Here is an 18,958-nt window from a genome sequence, read left to right on the forward strand (position 1 = left end):
ACTTTAGATCAATTTGATGCACACTTGCTGAATAAAAATACTTTGTTTTTGAAAATAAAAGCAATTACAGACCTCAAATCTTTGAATGGTAGTTTATACATTTAAAAAGAGTGTTCACCCTCATTTAGTTTCAAACCTGCATTGCTTTCTTATTTTGTGAAATGCAAAAGAAGGCATTTTGAAGAATGCATATGTGTTTTCATACAATGGAAGTCATATTTGGACCCATTGACTTATATGGGAAAAAAAAACATTTGAAACATTCTTTAAAAGTTCTTATTTTGTGTTACACAGTAAAAAAGGATGTCATATAGGTTTGAAATCATACAGTATGTTGTTTGATCATTTCTCCAGCAGAGGGAGGCCAAATCCAGCACATTTCCATTTATTTAGATTTTTGCCAAGTAAGCAAATGCCCAATGTGCAGCCATTTTTATCAGAAAGTTACTACTCAGAAATGTAATGTCCTTTAAAAATGCCCCTTTTGTAAATTGTGTGTTTAAAGGTGGAATCATATAGGTTACATTCTGTTTGACTTAAATATTAATTGACTTGAATATTTACCATTAATACTTTGAACCACTTGCAAATTTACTGATGCCTTTGTAACAGTTTGTTCTTCTTGTTTGAACTTTTACAGTTTTATCCGTGGTGCACCGGAACAGTAAATAACCTGAAGCCGAGGTTGCAGATACACCAAGAGAAGAATATGAATCCAATGCAGTCCCAAATTTGGACTCCGAAATGTCTGATAGCGATGGCCCAGAATGCAGCATTGCCCCAGATGTGATCGAGACCGACTTTGATTTCTCCTCTGAGGAATCCTGTGATGAGAAGAGCAAAGCAGACTCATTCTGGAGCAAATATCCTCCAAATAATGAAACCAGGACATCCTCACTGAGCAGTCCAGGACCTGCCCTGGGGTCTTCAGTGGAAACACCTAAAGATGCCTGGGAGCTTTTTTTGAGCGTCACTGATAACATCCTGCAGTCCACCAACTTGGGTCATCAGCAAATAGAAGAGCATGGCAAAAAATCACTAAAGAGGAGCTTAATGCTTTTATTGGTTTGAGCCATTCAGAGGAAGATGCACATTTCGGCAACACTGGACAAAACAACCTGTCATGTATGGTATTAAAGTGTTTTGGTTGTGCGACGCGGAATTGGCCTATGCTATTGATGCTGTGATCTACACTGGCAAACAGTCAGGAGAGGAGACTAAAGAGATGCTTGCTGAGGACACAGTCCTGAAGTTGTCCAGTGGACTTCAGCAGAAAGGTAGAAATATGCATTTATAATTCATAATGTAGGGTCAGTAAATGGTTTTGTAATTAAAAAAGCAGCAGTAACAACATTTATCATGCTCACAAAAGATTTAGGTTGACTGCCTTCAACAATAAGAAATGTTTTCTGAGCAACTAATCAGCATATAACAGAAAACATAGAATAATCTGGAAAATGTAGTAAATAAAATAAATATCAAATTAAAGGAAATAATAATAATAATACATTCTTACAGACATATATATATATATATATATATATATATATATATATATATATATATATATATATATATATATATATATATATATATATATATATATTAGAGAGAGAGAGAGAGAGAGGTAAATGATAAATAAGGTCAGAGGTCAAAACAGTGGAATAAACCGCCAACAATTCTAGCATATTTTTTACGCAGCGAATACCCTTCCAGCTGCAACCCAGTACTGGGAAATGCCAATAAGCTCTCATATACACACTTGTACACTACAGCCAAATTAGTTTATTCAATTCACCTATAGCGCATGTCTTTGGACTGTGGGAGAAACCGGAGCACCCTGAGGAAACCCATGCAAACACAAGGAGAACATGCAAACTCCACACAGAAATGCCAACTGACCCAGCCAGGACTCAAACTAGCGACCTTCTTGCTGTGAGGCGTTAGTGTTTACCATGGTGCCACTGTGCCACCCCAATATAGAAAAAATGAAAAAAACAATTAAGAAAATGGTGCATAAACATAATAATAAATGCCTTGGAAACATTCAAAAACATAACCGTCAATGAATAAATAAAATATAATAAACATAATAAACAAATAAATAATACAAAATTCTGAGAGATCCTGATGTATTCTGATGCCAAAAAGCATGGGAAAACTTAAATTAAGAATGCAAACAGTGACAACAGAATAATGTGTTGTTTATCTTTTGTGTGTTAATTAGCAGCACTTCTGCACATTTAATCAGTATGCATTTTTCTCTGTTATCAGATGTGAAACTAGCACAACGCCATTTATATATCCAAAGAAAATCTACATTGACATAACATCAATATGTTTGATTAATGAGCAGAGTATGAATTCTCCTTGGCTAGACATAAGGTTTTTCTGCATGCAGCCTGCGGGAACTCCATAGCAAGACATTTCATATCGTTATTTCACCACAATCATTTTTGACCTGAAAATTTTGAGTTGATGGAGAAACCATTAATGCATAATACATAAAGTAGCCATTAGCTCTATGATTTCACCATAGCACTGAATTTGCCCTTTTTCAAATCACTTAAAGGGCACCTTTTTTACCCCTTTTACAAGATGTTAGATAAGCCTTTGGTGTCTCCAGAATGTGTCCACAGTTTCAGATTTAAACACCCATAATATTATTTATTATAGCCTCCAGAATCTGCCCATTTTAGTGTCTTAAGTATACTGTAGCTGTTTTTGTAGCCTGTGGCTTTAAATGAAAATGAGCTGCTTCTCCCCACCCACCGTTCCTACGTGCCTGTGCTTCTCATCATGCGTTACGTCAGGAAAAACAGCACAGTGTCAGAGACAGACTCGGATGAAGCTGAAATACAGCTCATTGGTCAAAAATACCAAGTATGTTTATTTCAAGTATTAATGGTGGAGTTTATTCATAGATATTTACATTAGATGTCGCCTACCCTGTTGTTGTCTATTGGAAGGAATGCGTCAATAGAGCCGCCATTTTAGTACAGGGTTGCGCTCCTTTGAAATGAACGCCGATCAAGCTGCAGTGGAGGACTGTGGCCATCCAGAGCCAGAGAAATACACATGTATCTATGATTGGGAGTTTTCCTGGAGGTCAGTATGCAATTTTTTTTAAATTACGAAACTTACATCACTTTTCTACATTGTTCGATAAGTGATCGCTCAGGCATTCCTGACAAAAAGCTTGTGTTTGTGGGTATGGAAATGTACTATACACCGTCCCTGTTAAATCTGATCTTATCTGTGCCCCGAAACACCCCCTCTCCTGCTTTCACTTCTCATACTGACGGAGGGAGCTGAGTGTGCAATGAATCTCCATTATGAACTACTCCTTCACTAGCTGACAATAATACAAGTTTCCGGCACCGCAGCATCTCGTTGTCATATTTCTTTTGCTTTGTTTGCTGATTTTATTCAACAAAAGCAGAGTGTTTAGTGCAAGCTGGTGCTACTTTGCCTTATGGTGAGTGCAGTAAGTGACTGTATTATCATCAATAACGTTACCTGTTTGGCACAAAAGTTTATAACATACAAAAACGGTAAAAACAAGATCTTACCTATGAAATTATCTGCCTTTGTGCTTTGTTTTCTTTGTTTGCTCGTTATTACACCTGTACACAGCACTAAAGTCCAGCATCTTCACGTAGTAACACTGTCTTGACTAGTGCGGTTGAATGACACTTGTCCTGGGAGCACTGTACAAATATGGCGGCGCTATTGAAGCATGCTCAGGGTCCGTATGCGATATCTAGGGTATATATCTATGGAGTTTATTCAAGCCTTTCTGAAATTATGAGTCTCACACTAATGCCGTTTGCAGTACACACACATATTAGCATTTACTGACACCATGTGGCCGTGGTGATTATAGCGGTTAAGAATTAGAAATCGATTTTACAGTCTTTATTACAAACATGCTCGTTTTTAAAAATGTTTTAAACTTATTAAAATATGTAACAAATATTTTCATTCCAGTTTATTTGCAAAAAAACTGTTCTGTGGACTAATGTATACATGTTATTATAGAAACATGGCACCTGACAATCAATTAGTTGGGCTGGGAAAACCGCAATCCTACGTCTCGTTGCTGTGGGCCTTAAAATCACTGGGATTTGTGTCCTATTTTAACGTCAAGAAATTAAAAAAAAAGAGACATGTTGGGTTTATATTACTCAAATTTGCCAGTGGACACACTATACATACACACACTTCTGTCTAAACAGCTTACAAAATTTGATGTTTATCATAGGTGCCCTTTAAATCATAGTTTACCTCAATCTAGCAACCTTCTAGTCTAGATTCCAGACTGAGCCTCTGCCAGACTGCCTTTGTTTTGTGTAACTCTTGTCATTAATGTGTGTGTGTTTGTGTTTCCCCTTATAATAGGTCTTAACATTACATTGGACAGCATGTAACCAGTGTCCCTCTGGCGGAGAAACTTTTTGAGAAGGGCCACACTTGCCACCGATCATGAAGCCATCCAAATCACGAGCACCACACACCTCTGAATTTGGATTTTGTGGCAACACGCCATGGTGAGTTACGTACCAAAACACAAAAAGGAAGAGATTCTGTTGAGTACCATGCTCCCCTGTAAAGAACTGAATGTGACCAATGCAAAAAAAGAGCCTGAGGTCTTCCATTACTACAACCGCACTAAAGGAGGAGTCAGCAGTGTTCTGCAGATGGCCCAAAATTATACCTGCAAGTGGCGTACAGTGAGATGGTCCATGCTGATGTGGTATAGCATGCTGAATATTGCCATTGTAAACTCCTACACCATTTTTATTGTTCAGCACCCCGGTTTTCACACAGCGCTTGTTCATGAAAGAGCTGGTGAAACAGCTTGTAGTCAATTGTTAAACACAGAGACGAAAGCCATGGATTGTCTAAGAACATCCTTGAGGCCATGGAGAGATGTGGAGTACCCACACCAGTGATCAATTTAACTTCCCAAATCCAAGAAAAGAAATGTCAGAAAAAATAAGGAAGAGGTGTTTTTTCTGTCGAGCTTTAAGAGACAGAAAAGTGAGCGGTTTCTGTAGTGAATGCAGTTGTCCTGTCTGCAGAGATCACAGTCGCATGGTGGTGATTTGCCAGCAATGCATACGTTAAGATCCCGCACACCTTAAGTATTTCTATTAAAAATAAAGACTGTACTGCTGATCATTTTATTTTCTTACATTTTTTTCTAAGTAACATTAATTAAAAATTCAGTGTATATAAGGAATATAGATTTTCCTTATACTTTAGTGATTACATGATAACCCACTAAATGAGGTTAAATGTGCGTGATTCATGAATGCTTTGGATCACTGATTGGTTGGCCACTATTTTGATTAGTATGCACTTAAAAAAATGTAAGTAATCAAGTTACACCGTGTAAACATTTATAGAAAAGAGTAAAAATATTACTAAATATTTAGTAGAGTGCAATGTCTTTAAGCATGCTTGATCTAATATTGCTAAGCCATTATGTCTAACCAAATTGTTTTTTAAAAACATTTTTATTGTGTGAATGTTTAAATTGTGTTTAATACTTTGAATGATATCAAAATTAAGATGACTACTAAAATATGTGAAACAGGTGTAGTCAACATCAACAGACAATTTTGCTTATTGTCGCGTGAACGGTTTACCAGTTAATGGCAGTGGTAAACAACTAGACAACTTAAGCATTTTGTCTTACAACAAAAACGTTATCTACTTATTGGACACCTGTTTAACAATAGACACTACTTCGAAAACACATTTCATGTTTCTGACGTCAGGTGGACACTGACAGTTAACGAGTTAATCTTTTACCACAACTGTACTCTTATTTATAGATCATTTCAATGTGGTAATGTCACTAGCCCAAGAACATTTCCTGCTTGTTGTCAAACTATTTCATAACTGTAACAAGAGGCAATTTAATCATATCTTAACATTAAAACAGCTGTCGTTACAACATTATCAATATGTGGACATTTTTGCATTCTTGCAAACTATGGAAATTAAAAATGTAATACAGGAAATAGGTTAGGAGCATTCTATCTTGTTCACATCACTCAAAATGCTCTATACAAGGTAAATGGCATCCATTTATTTAAATATAATGTCATTCAAATTTGGTTCGGTTGAAATAATTAAACTCTTTTGAACATGTAAGTTATTAAATTTATTGAAGTATACATTTTAAAGAATCAAAACCTAGGTATATCTTGGGAGGTAATGTACTTGTTCATTTTAGGTCAATTGGTTGAATGAATGCAGTGTTGTCAATGCCTGCCGAAGAAGTCAATTTAACAAAGCCACAAGGTGGAGCACAAGTCAATTTGCACTGCAGGCCAATACACAGCTCAGGTGAGTTTATCAAGTTAAAGTAACAACTTTGTATTTTCAGTTCTCTTCTCTTCACCCCCCCCCCCCCCTCCACCAAAATGTAATTTGATATTCCTAGCTATTTTTATGCAATTAGTGATGTGTTACATGTGTTGGCTTTAATATGATTGATTAAATTGAAAACAAATGTTCGTTATGTGATATTTAGTTCCACGTGTTTTTAGGGGGCATTTCCATGGGGTCTGTTTGTTGGTCATCATCACTTAAGAATCTCACCCCCGTCGTTAAACAAACAAACCCATTTGCTTGCATCAGCCTATTGGTTTCCTTAGGGTGTTTAGTTTCACATATACCACTAAGCTCATCCATGTGAACTGGTGTCAGTTAGGTTGTTTTATATGGGGAGATTTTCTCAAGCGATTTAGTGCTTTCTTAATTATTTGAGCAAAAGACATCATGTTGTTATTAAACAACCCTATTTAAATGCTGCTAAAATAGATCGTGCTCTAACTGTTGAGTTGAATACATTCACAAATCTTCCCTTCTTAATCTTTTAAAACTGCGTTTTAAATATATTTTGTGATAAATATAAATATTCCTTTCAAATTAACTCGTAGCCAATAATCAACAGGTTGCCCCTATAAACAAGCCCATATGTTAAATGGCGCGTGTTGATTGGCCAGTCCAGTCAATGACGCGCAGAGACGCTTTATGAATATTCAATGAGTTCCTTGCTGTTACAGTGCAAATAAAACGAGATAACGGGCCGTGGACAGCGAGCTAAAACTTTTTATTCTGACATGTCAGAGCAATGACTTTTGTGTAAACATAAACCTGGGACACGGATCCCAGCGAGGGAATAGGGTCTGTGCTGGAAGAAGAGAGAGAAGCGCTGATTTTTTTCGGGGTGTGGAAAACCGGACGGCGCATTCACAGTATACTCCCAACAAGTTTGCCTTTTCCAAAAAGTAACAGTGGAAGAGTAAAAGTTACAGTAACAACATGAGCCTGTTGTCTGCTATAGACACCAGTACCTCAGTGTACCAGCCTGCACAGCTTCTCAACTGGGTTTACCTTTCTTTACAAGACACGCATCAGACGAGTGCCTTCGATGCCTTCCGACCCGAGCCCAACTCTTCCCATCCGGACCTGAACTACAGCAAAACTCCTGCCAATGACCTGAGCTCCTCTCTCAACTCGAACTATCTCAACAACTTCTTTCAGCTTCAGAGGAACGAGGTAACTCGCTTTCTGTCGTTCATTTATCCTGGACATAAATTCAGGGAGATAACGGTGCCTGTCGACTGGAATAAGATTATGTAAAGCGCAGATGACTGTGCATGTCTAATATAGCGCGCGACTAGTCTTGGTTACGTTTATACACTGCCCAAATGCTTCGGACGACTCACATTCTTTTAATCTATTTTATCTGACTTATTAATAAAACACTTATTTTATAAAGATTTTTCATTTTTATCTTATTAATATATTTATTTATTTATTTTGCATAACGCATGAAGAATTTAGTCTCAAGGTACACTAAAACCATACAGTTTTGCACACTCAGTTTATTGTGTTTTGTAACAGCACGTGGACAGCCGAATGAGCCAGTCATCCATGATTTTGATTATCAGACTTCTTGCTTGCAATTCATTGGAAAAAGCAGAGGTGTCTATTTGGTGATCATCACTCACTGATCTCTATAGACTTGCAATGTATGCATACATAACTGAGCTTAGGATAATCAAAGAAATGATTTGACTTTTTATCATAAATGAAAAGTTGTAAATATGAGCAGTTGTCATCTCCGAATGGTTAAAAATTGTGCCAGATTATAAGAAAAACCTGGAAATTAACGTTATATTATTTATTATAATGTTGAATGTAATAATAATGTATTTTAACTTGCCTATGGGAGCCCCTATATATATATATATATATATATATATATATATATATATATATATATATATATATATATATATATATATATATATATATATATAACATATAGGTATAATCATGATACAGTGCTCAGCATAAATGAGTACACCCCATTTTGAGAATGAATATTTTTGTCCATTTCTCAGTAAATATAGGTAATATATTGGTGCATTTGAAAAAAAAAAAAACATTAAAAAATCTTTAGAAATGGAAAGATAATATATTTAAATTCATGCAAAATATTGCAAAAAAATTTAATTAAAAACTACAAAATTTCAACAAAATTATGTATGTATGTATATCTTTTTTTTTTTACATTTTTTTTTTTTGCTATTTTTGATAATGTTATTTAATATTTTTCCCTAACATATTAATTTGGGCTACTAATTTTTGAACCATTATTGTAAGTTATTTTGTTAGATAAGCTCCAGATTTGGCTTCAGTACTGAAAAGAAATTATGTATATGCACAAACATAATATTGTAAAGCATCCTATAGAAAATATTCCTTTAAATGGGAGATTTGTGAGGGGTGTACTCATATATGCTGAGCACTGTATGTTTATAACTTTCACTGCAGTAAGTACAGTTGAAATCAGAATTATTAGCCCCTGAATTATTTTTTTCCAATTTCTGTTTAACGGAGAGACGACTCTTTCAGCACATTTCTAAACACAATAGTTTTAATAACTCATTTCTAATAACTGATTTATTTTATCTTTGCCATGATGACAGTAAATTATATTTTACTAGATATTTTTCAAGACACTTCTATACAGCTTAAAGTGACATTTAAGGGCTTAACTAGGTTAATTAGGTTAACCAAGCAGGTCAGGGTAATTAGGCAAGTTATTGTATAATGATGGTTTGTTCAGTAGACTATTGAAAAAAAATATAGCTGAAAGGGGCTAATAATTTTGATTTTAAAATGGTTTTTAAAAAAATTTAAAACTGCTTTTATTCTAGCCGAAAAGAAAGACTTTCTCTAGAAGAAAAAATATTATCAGACATACTGTGAATATTTCCTTGCTCTGTTAACAGCATTTGGAAAATATATACAAAAAAATAAAAATAAATTCAAAGGGGGGCTAATAATTCTGACTTCAACTGTATATGACACTCTTTACAGAAAAGGAGCTCTCATGGAACTCAAAGTCTGCTGTAGTCTTTATGTTAGTTTTTTAAATGGGAGAATTACTTCCAAAAGCGTTTTCTTTTTAATGAAGTAATGACGGCGTTGTGGCTGAGACTGAGGTAAAGTGTTGATGTTTAGTGGAAAGTTTGAATAAGGGCAAAACTTTTATTCTTAATCAGAGTTAATAAAAACATTATGACAAGTTCTCACCCTCCCCCTTTTCTCTTTTTTCCTCTTTTCTTTTTCTCATTTGTGGAGGGTTAGGAATGCTTTCAAAATTGCCTTATTACACACATTTTAGTTTTATCTGAGCCTTTTTTCCCCCCTCTCTCTGTGAGGCCAACAATCAATCTCTCCTTGTAAACATTTAAAACTAGAAAGTTGGAACTACGAGCATTATTTTTGTTTGCATAACTTAACAAATTGTCTATAACACTCTTCTGAGAAAGTGTTAACTAGTATTATGTGTGTCTGTGGTGAATGGCAGTATTACAGACTAAAGTGACCCTTTGACTGGCTCTCCAGCTGTGTGAAGGGGTGAGGGGAGATGTCCTCCATTTGTGTAAATTCGTGTATGAAGGCCATATCCCTAAGGAGAGACAGCCAAATTCCTTTCTGACAGCTACAATTACTATTGCGGTTTCATTATTGCTTGGAAATCAATAGCAATTCCGTGAATGCATTCAGAGATGACTTCTGATCATTGAACTGAATTAATTTCCATGATGTTTGCAGACACATGGTTGTTAAAACATGGATGTGTAGTTTGTTAGTTAAATGTTGACAGAGAGCTCCATAAATTTCCAATCGGCTTTTCATGTATTCCATGTTGATCTAAGACTTTACTGTCTGCCAGTCGTAACTCATACAAAATAAAAACATAGCTGGATGTTTACTTTCTCATGACACATCTTTTTATAGACCGATTTATTCTGCAAATAAACTGCTGTAAAGATTTTAGAAATTTCATGCAGCTCAAAATGTTTTGTCAAACACACATATTTAATATTTAGGCAACATTTCTCTCACGTAAAATGAATATCAGCTGGTTTTGATGGACCAGAATGGAAAATGATAGATAAATGATAAAAGATAGACCTAATAAAGCTTATTTGGAGTATCCAGAGCTGATCTAACTGATGAAAAGAGACTCGTCTGGGAGATACATGCAGGAACTGTTTATTGTTCTGGCTTGCAGAGAATTAGTTGACAGTTTTCTGGATTTGCCGAGTATAAAGTTTCAGGACTGTCCAAAGTCTTCAACAATAACATAACCTTCCATAACCAGAGGAAGACATCACTCAAACAACATCTTCTCATCCAAACTGTTGTTTCTGCTGCATGTTTCACTACTGCACTGTCTGTGGTTAAATATTAATCTGATTTGCAAATCTCAGGCTGATGTTCTTACCACTGGTTTTAGTGGAATATGTGCCCCAATTTAGGAATGGATTCTGAATGAGGAATCTCATTGGTTAGTTAATATGCATAATATAGTTCCACATAATTGAGGGCCTTGTTTTTATGCACTTAATCTTATTGAAATTTTTCCATCAAGCTTTAATAGATTTAGTTTAGAGCAGCAAGTAGTGATGTATTAAGAATAGTTTAATGAAGCATGTTGTTTCTTTGATTCTTTGAGTTGAGTTTTTGTTCACATTGAGACAGAAAGGCATTTTTTTCCAGGCTGATCTCACAAGAAAACCACTATATTGGCACAAAAGTCGCTAATATATACAAATTTGTACGATTTTATTCTTACCAAAATGTATGATTTTTAAAAGGTGTGATTCCCTAACCCAACAACATTAGGGATGAGCAAATCATTCTGAAATGTACACTACCTGATGAAAGTCTTGTCATTAATCCTAGTTGTAAGAGCAACAAATAATAACTTGACATCTAGTTGATCATTTAAAAAAGTGGCAGAAGGTCGATTTTTTTTCCCCTATGAATCACCGGTTAAACTGCATCCCAATCATCACAAATACTGCAGAAGACCCATTGGAACACAAGAGTCTCACAGAAATTAGTCAAGTTTTTTAAAGAAAAAAAATCATGGTTTGGGGTTACATTCAGTATGGGGCGTATGAAAGATCTGCAGAGTGGATGGCAACATCAACAGACTGAGGTATCAAGACATTTGTGCTGCTCAATACATTACAGACCACAAGAGAGGACAAATTCTTCAGGAGGATAGCGCTCCTTCTCATACTGTACTTCTACCCCCTCATCAAAGTTCCTGAAAGCATAGAAGGTCAAGATAATATAGGATTGGCCAGCCCAGTCACCAGACTTGAACATTATTGAGCACGCTGGGGTAAAAATCAAGGCATGATCATATTTTATTTTGGTATAATAAGCGTAATCTAGAGGACTTTGCCTTTCATAAAAGCCACCTCTTATACCAAAGGATCTACATGCTAAATTGACAAGACTTTTGTCAGGTAGGGTATGAATGAGATTGTATAAATTCATACAAATTAGCCACAAAAAGTAACTCATTGCAGTGGGATTGTGTTGAATTTTTACCAATTTACCAGATGAATATTCAAATGGACCTTCTGTAATTGTGTACCAATATCATAAAACGACTCTGTCAAACAGTAACTGAACTAATGCATCTAATTGGCCATTAAGTTCATAAACTCAAATGTGTGTGAGTTGACACTCTTTTTGCTCAATACTGTAAGAATAAATCCGATGAAACATGCACGTCTAAACACATTACTTTGAATGGACACTTTTCATTAATTTTCAGACTTTAATCATGATATTTACCAAAGATGCAGTTTAATATCCTGAATTTGTGATGGATTTCCAACCAGTGTTGGGGATAACGCATTACAAGTAACACGAGTTGCATAATAATATTACTTTTCTAAATAATGAGTAAAGTAACGCATTACTTAAAAAAAAAAAGAAATAATACTTTTTAAGAAATGTAATGTAAGTTACTTTTTAGTTTAGTTAAGTTGCCTGTAAAAAATAAAATTTTAAAACAAAATGAACATAGTCACAATGAGAGAAGGCAGGAACTGACAGAAAGTAAGATTGCAGAGCCTTACATTTCTGCAATGGTAATATGCTCAATATTTTGAACACATGGATGAAAAGGATTATCTGAATGGACTGTGATTTGACTTTTTAGAAAGACAAAAACTAAAAAGCAGCAAATTCATTGCTTAAACCACCATTAATCTGTATATGCTCTGGTATAAGCTCTGGAATCAGGAAGTTCTATGAAGATAACATTATCCTACATTAATATTTATCTGTTTTGTTAAGGTAAATGAAGGTTATACAGTGTGCTCTTAATTGCAGAACTCCTCTATTTAAAGAGAGATCAAGAGATGAAAGAGATCAAGCCTCAGCCAGGTCAGAAAAAGTAACGTTAAAGTAACTTAACGCATTACTTACAATAAAAAGTAACTAAGTAACGCAACTAGTTACTTTTTTGGTGGAGTAACTCAATAATGTAATACATTACTTTCTAAAGTAACTTTCCCCAACACTGTTTCCAACCTAGCATTGGGATTATTAATATATATATATATATATATATATATATATATATATATATATATAATTTTTGATTGTGCATGTCCAATTATGTTTTGCAGGCTCTGAATAATGGTTTATACAAAAGCGTGTCCCCGTATGGCTCTCTTAACAACATAGTGGATGGGCTGAACTCTCTAACGGACCACTTCTCTGACCTCTCGCTTTCCTCTGAGCCACGCAAACCCAGCAAGAGACCTCCACCAAACTACCTGTGCCATCTCTGCTTCAACAAGGGACACTATATCAAAGACTGCCCGCAGGTAAGCAGACAGTGATCTCTGTACACCTTGGGGAGATGGAAAAAGAGACGTCGCCTCATTGACCTACTTGTCAAACAGGCATCGCTCTGTCTTTTCAGTCATGTGCATCAAGTTAATTTAGAGAGCCGCCGTGCTGAGCATTGAGAGGTAATGCAAGGCCACTGAGCAGTCTTTCTTCAAAACATGAAAATCATCAGATTATTATTATTTTTTTGGCTAAGATTCTATGGCCTTTGACGGTGACATCAGATGGTAATAACAAAGCAATAACATCAAGGATATCACACATAAAATGTGTTGAGCAGGAAATGAAGCATACAGTCATTTTCAGAAATAGTCTCTGAGCCACATGTGTTTTGTTGATGATATTAGCCATTGGAAATGTAACTAAAAGCTTCATCAAGCAGCGGTTTTGTGTAGATGCATGGCGATATGTTTACAAGGCAACTGGTTTAAAACAAATGTTCAAGTTAATGTGTTATCAATGGACTCAGTGAAACAGAAAATACTGAAAAAGTCAGAGATGCCGGAGTGAGAATGTTTTGCCCTCGAGATAAACGAGTGACAATTTTATGATTTAAATTTGTTTATGTGATTAAATTCCCCATACTACTTGGAAAGCATAGGAAATCATGAGAAACCACTCCCTGACCTTTAATTGCCTTGTTTCGACTATTGCGACAACATTCTCAGAATGAAGTTTACCCTCAGGACAAGGGAAAAAAATACAAGCTTTAAAAACTATTTGAGTATCACTTTTTAAACACACTGTAAAAAATTTTAAGCCAGTACAACCACAAAACATAATCCTTAATTCTTCTCGCTATTGTTCACTCAACTTTTGAAAGCATCAGCTGCACTGACCTAAAATTATTTGTCAGAAATACGAAAAATTATAAATTTTCTATTAATTTTCTAGAGAGGTGAACTACTCTGTAACAAAAAATTTTAAGTTGTGCCAACTGAAATTTTTTTTGTCTGCAGAACTGAATGCCTGAAGTTGAGTGAACAAAAAAAAAACATATACCTTATTTCCTTTCATTTTTTCTCGTGTACTCAACTTTTGAAAATGTCAGTTGCACTGACCTAAAATGGCTGAAGTTGAGTGAACAAAAACTTTTCTCTTTTGGAAATTGGTACAGTACTAAGAAATAATACATGATCAGAATAAACAAACAGTTCAATTGAAAAAACCAAACAACTAAAACAGAGACAGATGTTAAAAAAACATTTATTAGACACAGAATTAGAAACAGGACAGGAGGCACAACAACAATAATGGTAAACAAGACAAGGATCGAAATATGGCAGGACAAACAGGGGTAAATGCTTTGTAATGCTTCACATGGGAAAACAAGACTCAGCAAAGAGTCTGTGTGAATGGGGTGTCTTTATAGTCCTAGCAATCAGTCCATCATGATTTTCCAGCTGTTTCGGAAACTGGTTCCTCCATTTGAGCATAGTTTGAGCATTTGATTTGTCATTTAATTATTACAGAATTTTACTGAGTTGATCATAAAAATTAAAAATCAAATACATTTAATTCCTCATTTGAGAATGCATTTTGATTTATTATTTGATTGTTTGAGCGTTTGATTTATCATTTGGGTAATTGTTTTGAAAGTTTGATTTATTATTTGATCTTTTTAGACATTTGAACTTTCATTTTACTTTTGTTAGGAAAAAACTTCCATATACTGTATATACAGAACAGTTAAATACAAATTAACAATTCATATGCGCTAAGCTGTTCTTTTTGTAGAGCGAACTAGGTAAAATTCACATTAAATATCTTTCTGCAGCTGTGCCACCCCCCCCCCTCCCGCCACCATGAAAAAAAGATAAATTACAATTGAATAATAATTTCAAATAACGTTAGCATTATTGCAGTAGTATTTTGTTGTTGTTGTTGTTGTTGTTGTTGTTAATAATAAGGGCATTCATGTTATTATTGATGTTACTATTATTTTTGTTGTTGTTGTTCGGGTTAGAAAATACTGCAACCTTTAATTTTTTAAGTGAGGAGGTCTGAGAATAACTCAATTTAAAGTTGGCAGAAGCTTTTTTCAGGTGAACTTACAAAGTTTTGCTCACAAAACTAATCTTTTTAACTTAATGAAGAAAATTTTGATTTAGGTTAAGTAAACGTGTTAAATGTACAGACATTTTTCAGATTTTTACCAAACCATTTAAATTAATCTCTTTTCAAGTTGGATTTTTTTTACAGTGCAAGAATGGTTCTGATTGTGAAGAATTGTTTTATGACATTTCACAAAAACTGGAAGAGCCTTGCCTTGACTTATCTTTCACTTACTTCATCCCATCGTTGATTTCATGAAAAAAAAATGTGTCAAACATTCCCGAAACAAAGATAAAATACAAGTGTTTGTGAAGGAGACAGTGTCATCTTTAATTTCAAGCTGTTAGTGTTTTATAGTCTTTGGACCGAGAGACAGGGTGAGGTTCTTGTTCAGGCCCAGACTCAAGTCAGAGCTGCATGGAATGGTAATGCAGACCAGATGTGGGATTAAAGTGGCTAACCTCCCTTTATGAAAGATGATGAGGGTTCCCTGCAGACTGCTAAAAGTCCTATCATGATAAAATATCTCCACCTCCACCTTTGTGCACGGCTCAGGTAATTTACAGACTTTTCCTTTGACACTGTGCACTGAAATACACTGATGTTTGTTTTTAAAAGGGTGTTTGCTCTCCCTGATGGGTGATGGAAAATATTACTCAGTGCCATTAGGCTTATAACAGATTCAACTGTAGTTTTATCTGTGCAATGATGTAATTGTGGATTAAGTTACGAAAACATAGCACTCATCGTCACATTATGTTGACTGCGATATTGTTATTGGCATTAAGTAATGATTCTCTAAAGCCTTTTATGTTAAAAACACTGACAAAATATGATTTCTCATAAAATGTAAGAACTGTGCAAATACAGTATATAACTGTGCAAATAAACATGACATAGGTTCCATTTTTATTGTGTGAAAAATAGTAATGTTATAAAGATGTTGATTACAAAGATGTTGTTTGCAAAATTAGGTAATTAGTTTTATATGGTTACTGTGCTAAAGCCAAAGCAGATTACTGAAATAACATCTGGACGAAGTTGACATTTAGTAATGTGTCACTTTTTTTCTATCCACGTTTAGAGTAAAGCTAGATGTATAAACCTGAAAGTGCTTTAAAATTGCCTTAAAATGCTCATAATAAAAGTATGAAATATATATTTTTGGTAATGCTTTATCTTTAGGTGTTCTTGTTACACGTTCCATGTACTTCTATAGTAATTACAGTTAACTTAATTAGATTAACTTAAATTCAATTCAATTCATGTTTATTTCTATAGCGCTTTCACAAAGTAGATTTAAGCAGTTCTAGTAAATTGAAACTGTCAGTCCAGTTTTCAGAGTTGAAGTTTAGTTTAGTTTAGTTTAGTTTAGTTTAGTTTAGTTTAGTTTAGTTTAGTTTAGTTTAGTTTAGTTTAGTTTAGTTTAGTTTAGTTTAGTTTAGTTTAGTTTAGTTTAGTTTAGTTTAGTTAAGTTCAGTGTGGTTAAATTTCACTTCTGGAGGTCCAAACAGTGAAGAGCAAATCTATCGATGAGCAGCTCCACAAGTCCCAAACTAAGCAAGCCAGTGGCGACCGTGGCGAGGAACAAAACTTCACCAATTGACGAAAGTGAAGAAAGAAAAAAAACACTTTGAGAGAAACCTGGCTCAGTTGGGCATGACCATTTCTTTTTTTTTTTTTTGGCCAAACTTATTTATGCATAATTACAGGTAACACCCTAAACCTAACCAATATTCTAACCCATGTCAAGTACATGTAATTATCTAGTAATGCTCACTATTTAAATGGATAGTTACTCAGTAACAAGTGCACTTTAAATGGATAGTTTACCCTCAAACTAAAATTTACTCACCATTTACTCTATCTCAAGTGCTTCCATATCTTTATGAATTTTCTTTTTTACAAAAGAAGATATTGTGAAGAAAGCTGAAAGCCTGTAAACATTGACTGCCATAGTAAAAAAATAAAATAAAAAATGACAGTTAGCACTGTCGCCTCACAGCAAGAAGATCACTGGCTTAAGTTCCAGCTGGGACAGTTGGTAGTTCTGTGTGGAGTTTGCATGTTCTCTCCGTGTTGGTGTGGGTTTCTTCCGGGTGCTCCGGTTTCCCCCAAAATCCAAAGACATGTGCTATAGGTGAATTGAATAAACTAAATTGGCCGTAGTGTATGTGTGTGAATGCGAGAGTGTATAGAGTTTCCCAGTACTTGGTTGTGGCTGGAAGGGTACCGCTGCATAAAACATATGCTGGAATAGTTGGTGGCTCCGCTATTGTGACCTCTGATAAATAAGGACTAAGCCGAATGAAAATGAATTATTGAAATAAAAAAAACAAGGAAGTCAATGATTACAGGTTTTCAGCATTTCTCAAAATATCTTCTTTTGTTTTTTAAAAAAAGAGAAACTTTTTTTGTGAAAATGAAGTTTGAGTAAATGATGTCAGAATGTTTTGAATATCAATTTAAAATAAAGTGTAAACTGTTTTTTCTTCTTAAATTTTCCACCAGCCCAGTTGGATATTCTGAACAATCCCTGTTTTTTGCAATCTACATGATGGGTGTCATTTTGGCTGTTTAAACCTGGTATTATTATGCATTTTAGGATGCTTTTTATATTTGAAAAATTAAAAAAAAAGACCTCTGCCTAATGACTTAATTCATAAACATTATGAATGCACACTGGCCAGAGGTACTTTAAACTTGCCTTGTAACTTTAGATTGAAGGAGACAAATGTTCAATGTTCACTGCTTTATGTCTATTTTTATTTTTAAGATTAAAAAAGTTTTACCAAATGTAAAAGTACATGACAGGTGTAAACAGGGCCTGAGTTGTTATCTCTCTCTCATACTAAATATCATAGGAAAAAGAAATACTCAAAGACCAAATACTGAGTTTTATTAGGGACAAAACACGGCAGGCTGTAATACTAGCATGAGACCACTCAGTAAATCACTGTCAGAAATGTCCTGTTTTAAATTTCAGTTGTTCATGCCAGTGGAAACACAAGAAAAGTTCAATCCCTTGATAGTGTACACACCTACTCAGTTCAACACTGCTTCAATTTACCCCCCCCTGGGGTCTCACTTTTCTGTGATTTACTTTCCATTTGTCATATGGCGCATCCACACATCGTGTCTGAATATTTACTGATTCGCCCTCGATTCCTGCCAGAAAAGACAGTTGAAAAGTGATAAACGTGCTGAGTCTGATCTTGTCTCAGAGGAAATGAATTCCAGGGTAAGCTGGTCCTCACTCAGGGTTTGTCCCGTCCAGAACACCACAAACTCCCTGCCAACACAAACACAGAGGATTTGACTTCACAGGGCACAGCGGGACCTGTGATCTAAAGCCAGCGCTCAAACTCACATTCTCATGCATTCTCCCAGCGCACCGTATACGTCTCCATTCCCTTCCCAGCAGACCAAATGCAAGTGGGCCAAGCTCACCAGTGAGGGCAGGGGCAGAGTTTCAAAACGCAGCCATCATGGGGACCGGTGGCCAGTTAGGAATTGAGGAATGCCATGGTTTGGTTGAAGCAGAGCATAGAGGCAGGAAGTGTGTTGGTTATGTATTTGGTGTGTGTGGTTCAGACTCATTTGTGTCACCTAGAGGAAGTGGTTCGGCCCTAGCAGA

General features: G+C 35.2%; 1 protein-coding gene and 1 long non-coding RNA gene across 2 annotated transcripts in view; both read left to right on the forward strand.

Annotated features, from left to right (window-relative positions):
* Nucleotides 1-662: 662 nt before the first annotated feature.
* Nucleotides 663-6,352, forward strand: LOC130240011 (uncharacterized). Its single transcript, XR_008838728.1, has 3 exons — nt 663-1,277; nt 4,402-4,550; nt 6,248-6,352. It is a non-coding gene; the product is annotated as an uncharacterized LOC130240011 (long non-coding RNA).
* Nucleotides 6,353-7,076: 724 nt separating this feature from the next.
* zcchc24 (zinc finger, CCHC domain containing 24) overlaps nt 7,077-18,958 on the forward strand; it is a 72,026-nt gene continuing 60,144 nt past the window's right edge. The window contains exons 1-2 of the mRNA XM_056471543.1: nt 7,077-7,578; nt 13,041-13,241. Of these exons, the coding sequence (XP_056327518.1) occupies nt 7,342-7,578; nt 13,041-13,241 (438 nt within the window). The 5' untranslated portion in view covers nt 7,077-7,341. The remainder of the gene's footprint in view (nt 7,579-13,040; nt 13,242-18,958) is intronic.

The sequence above is a fragment of the Danio aesculapii genome, chromosome 13 (assembly GCF_903798145.1).
Source record: "Danio aesculapii chromosome 13, fDanAes4.1, whole genome shotgun sequence".
In the NCBI taxonomy this organism is placed as follows: domain Eukaryota; kingdom Metazoa; phylum Chordata; class Actinopteri; order Cypriniformes; family Danionidae; genus Danio; species Danio aesculapii.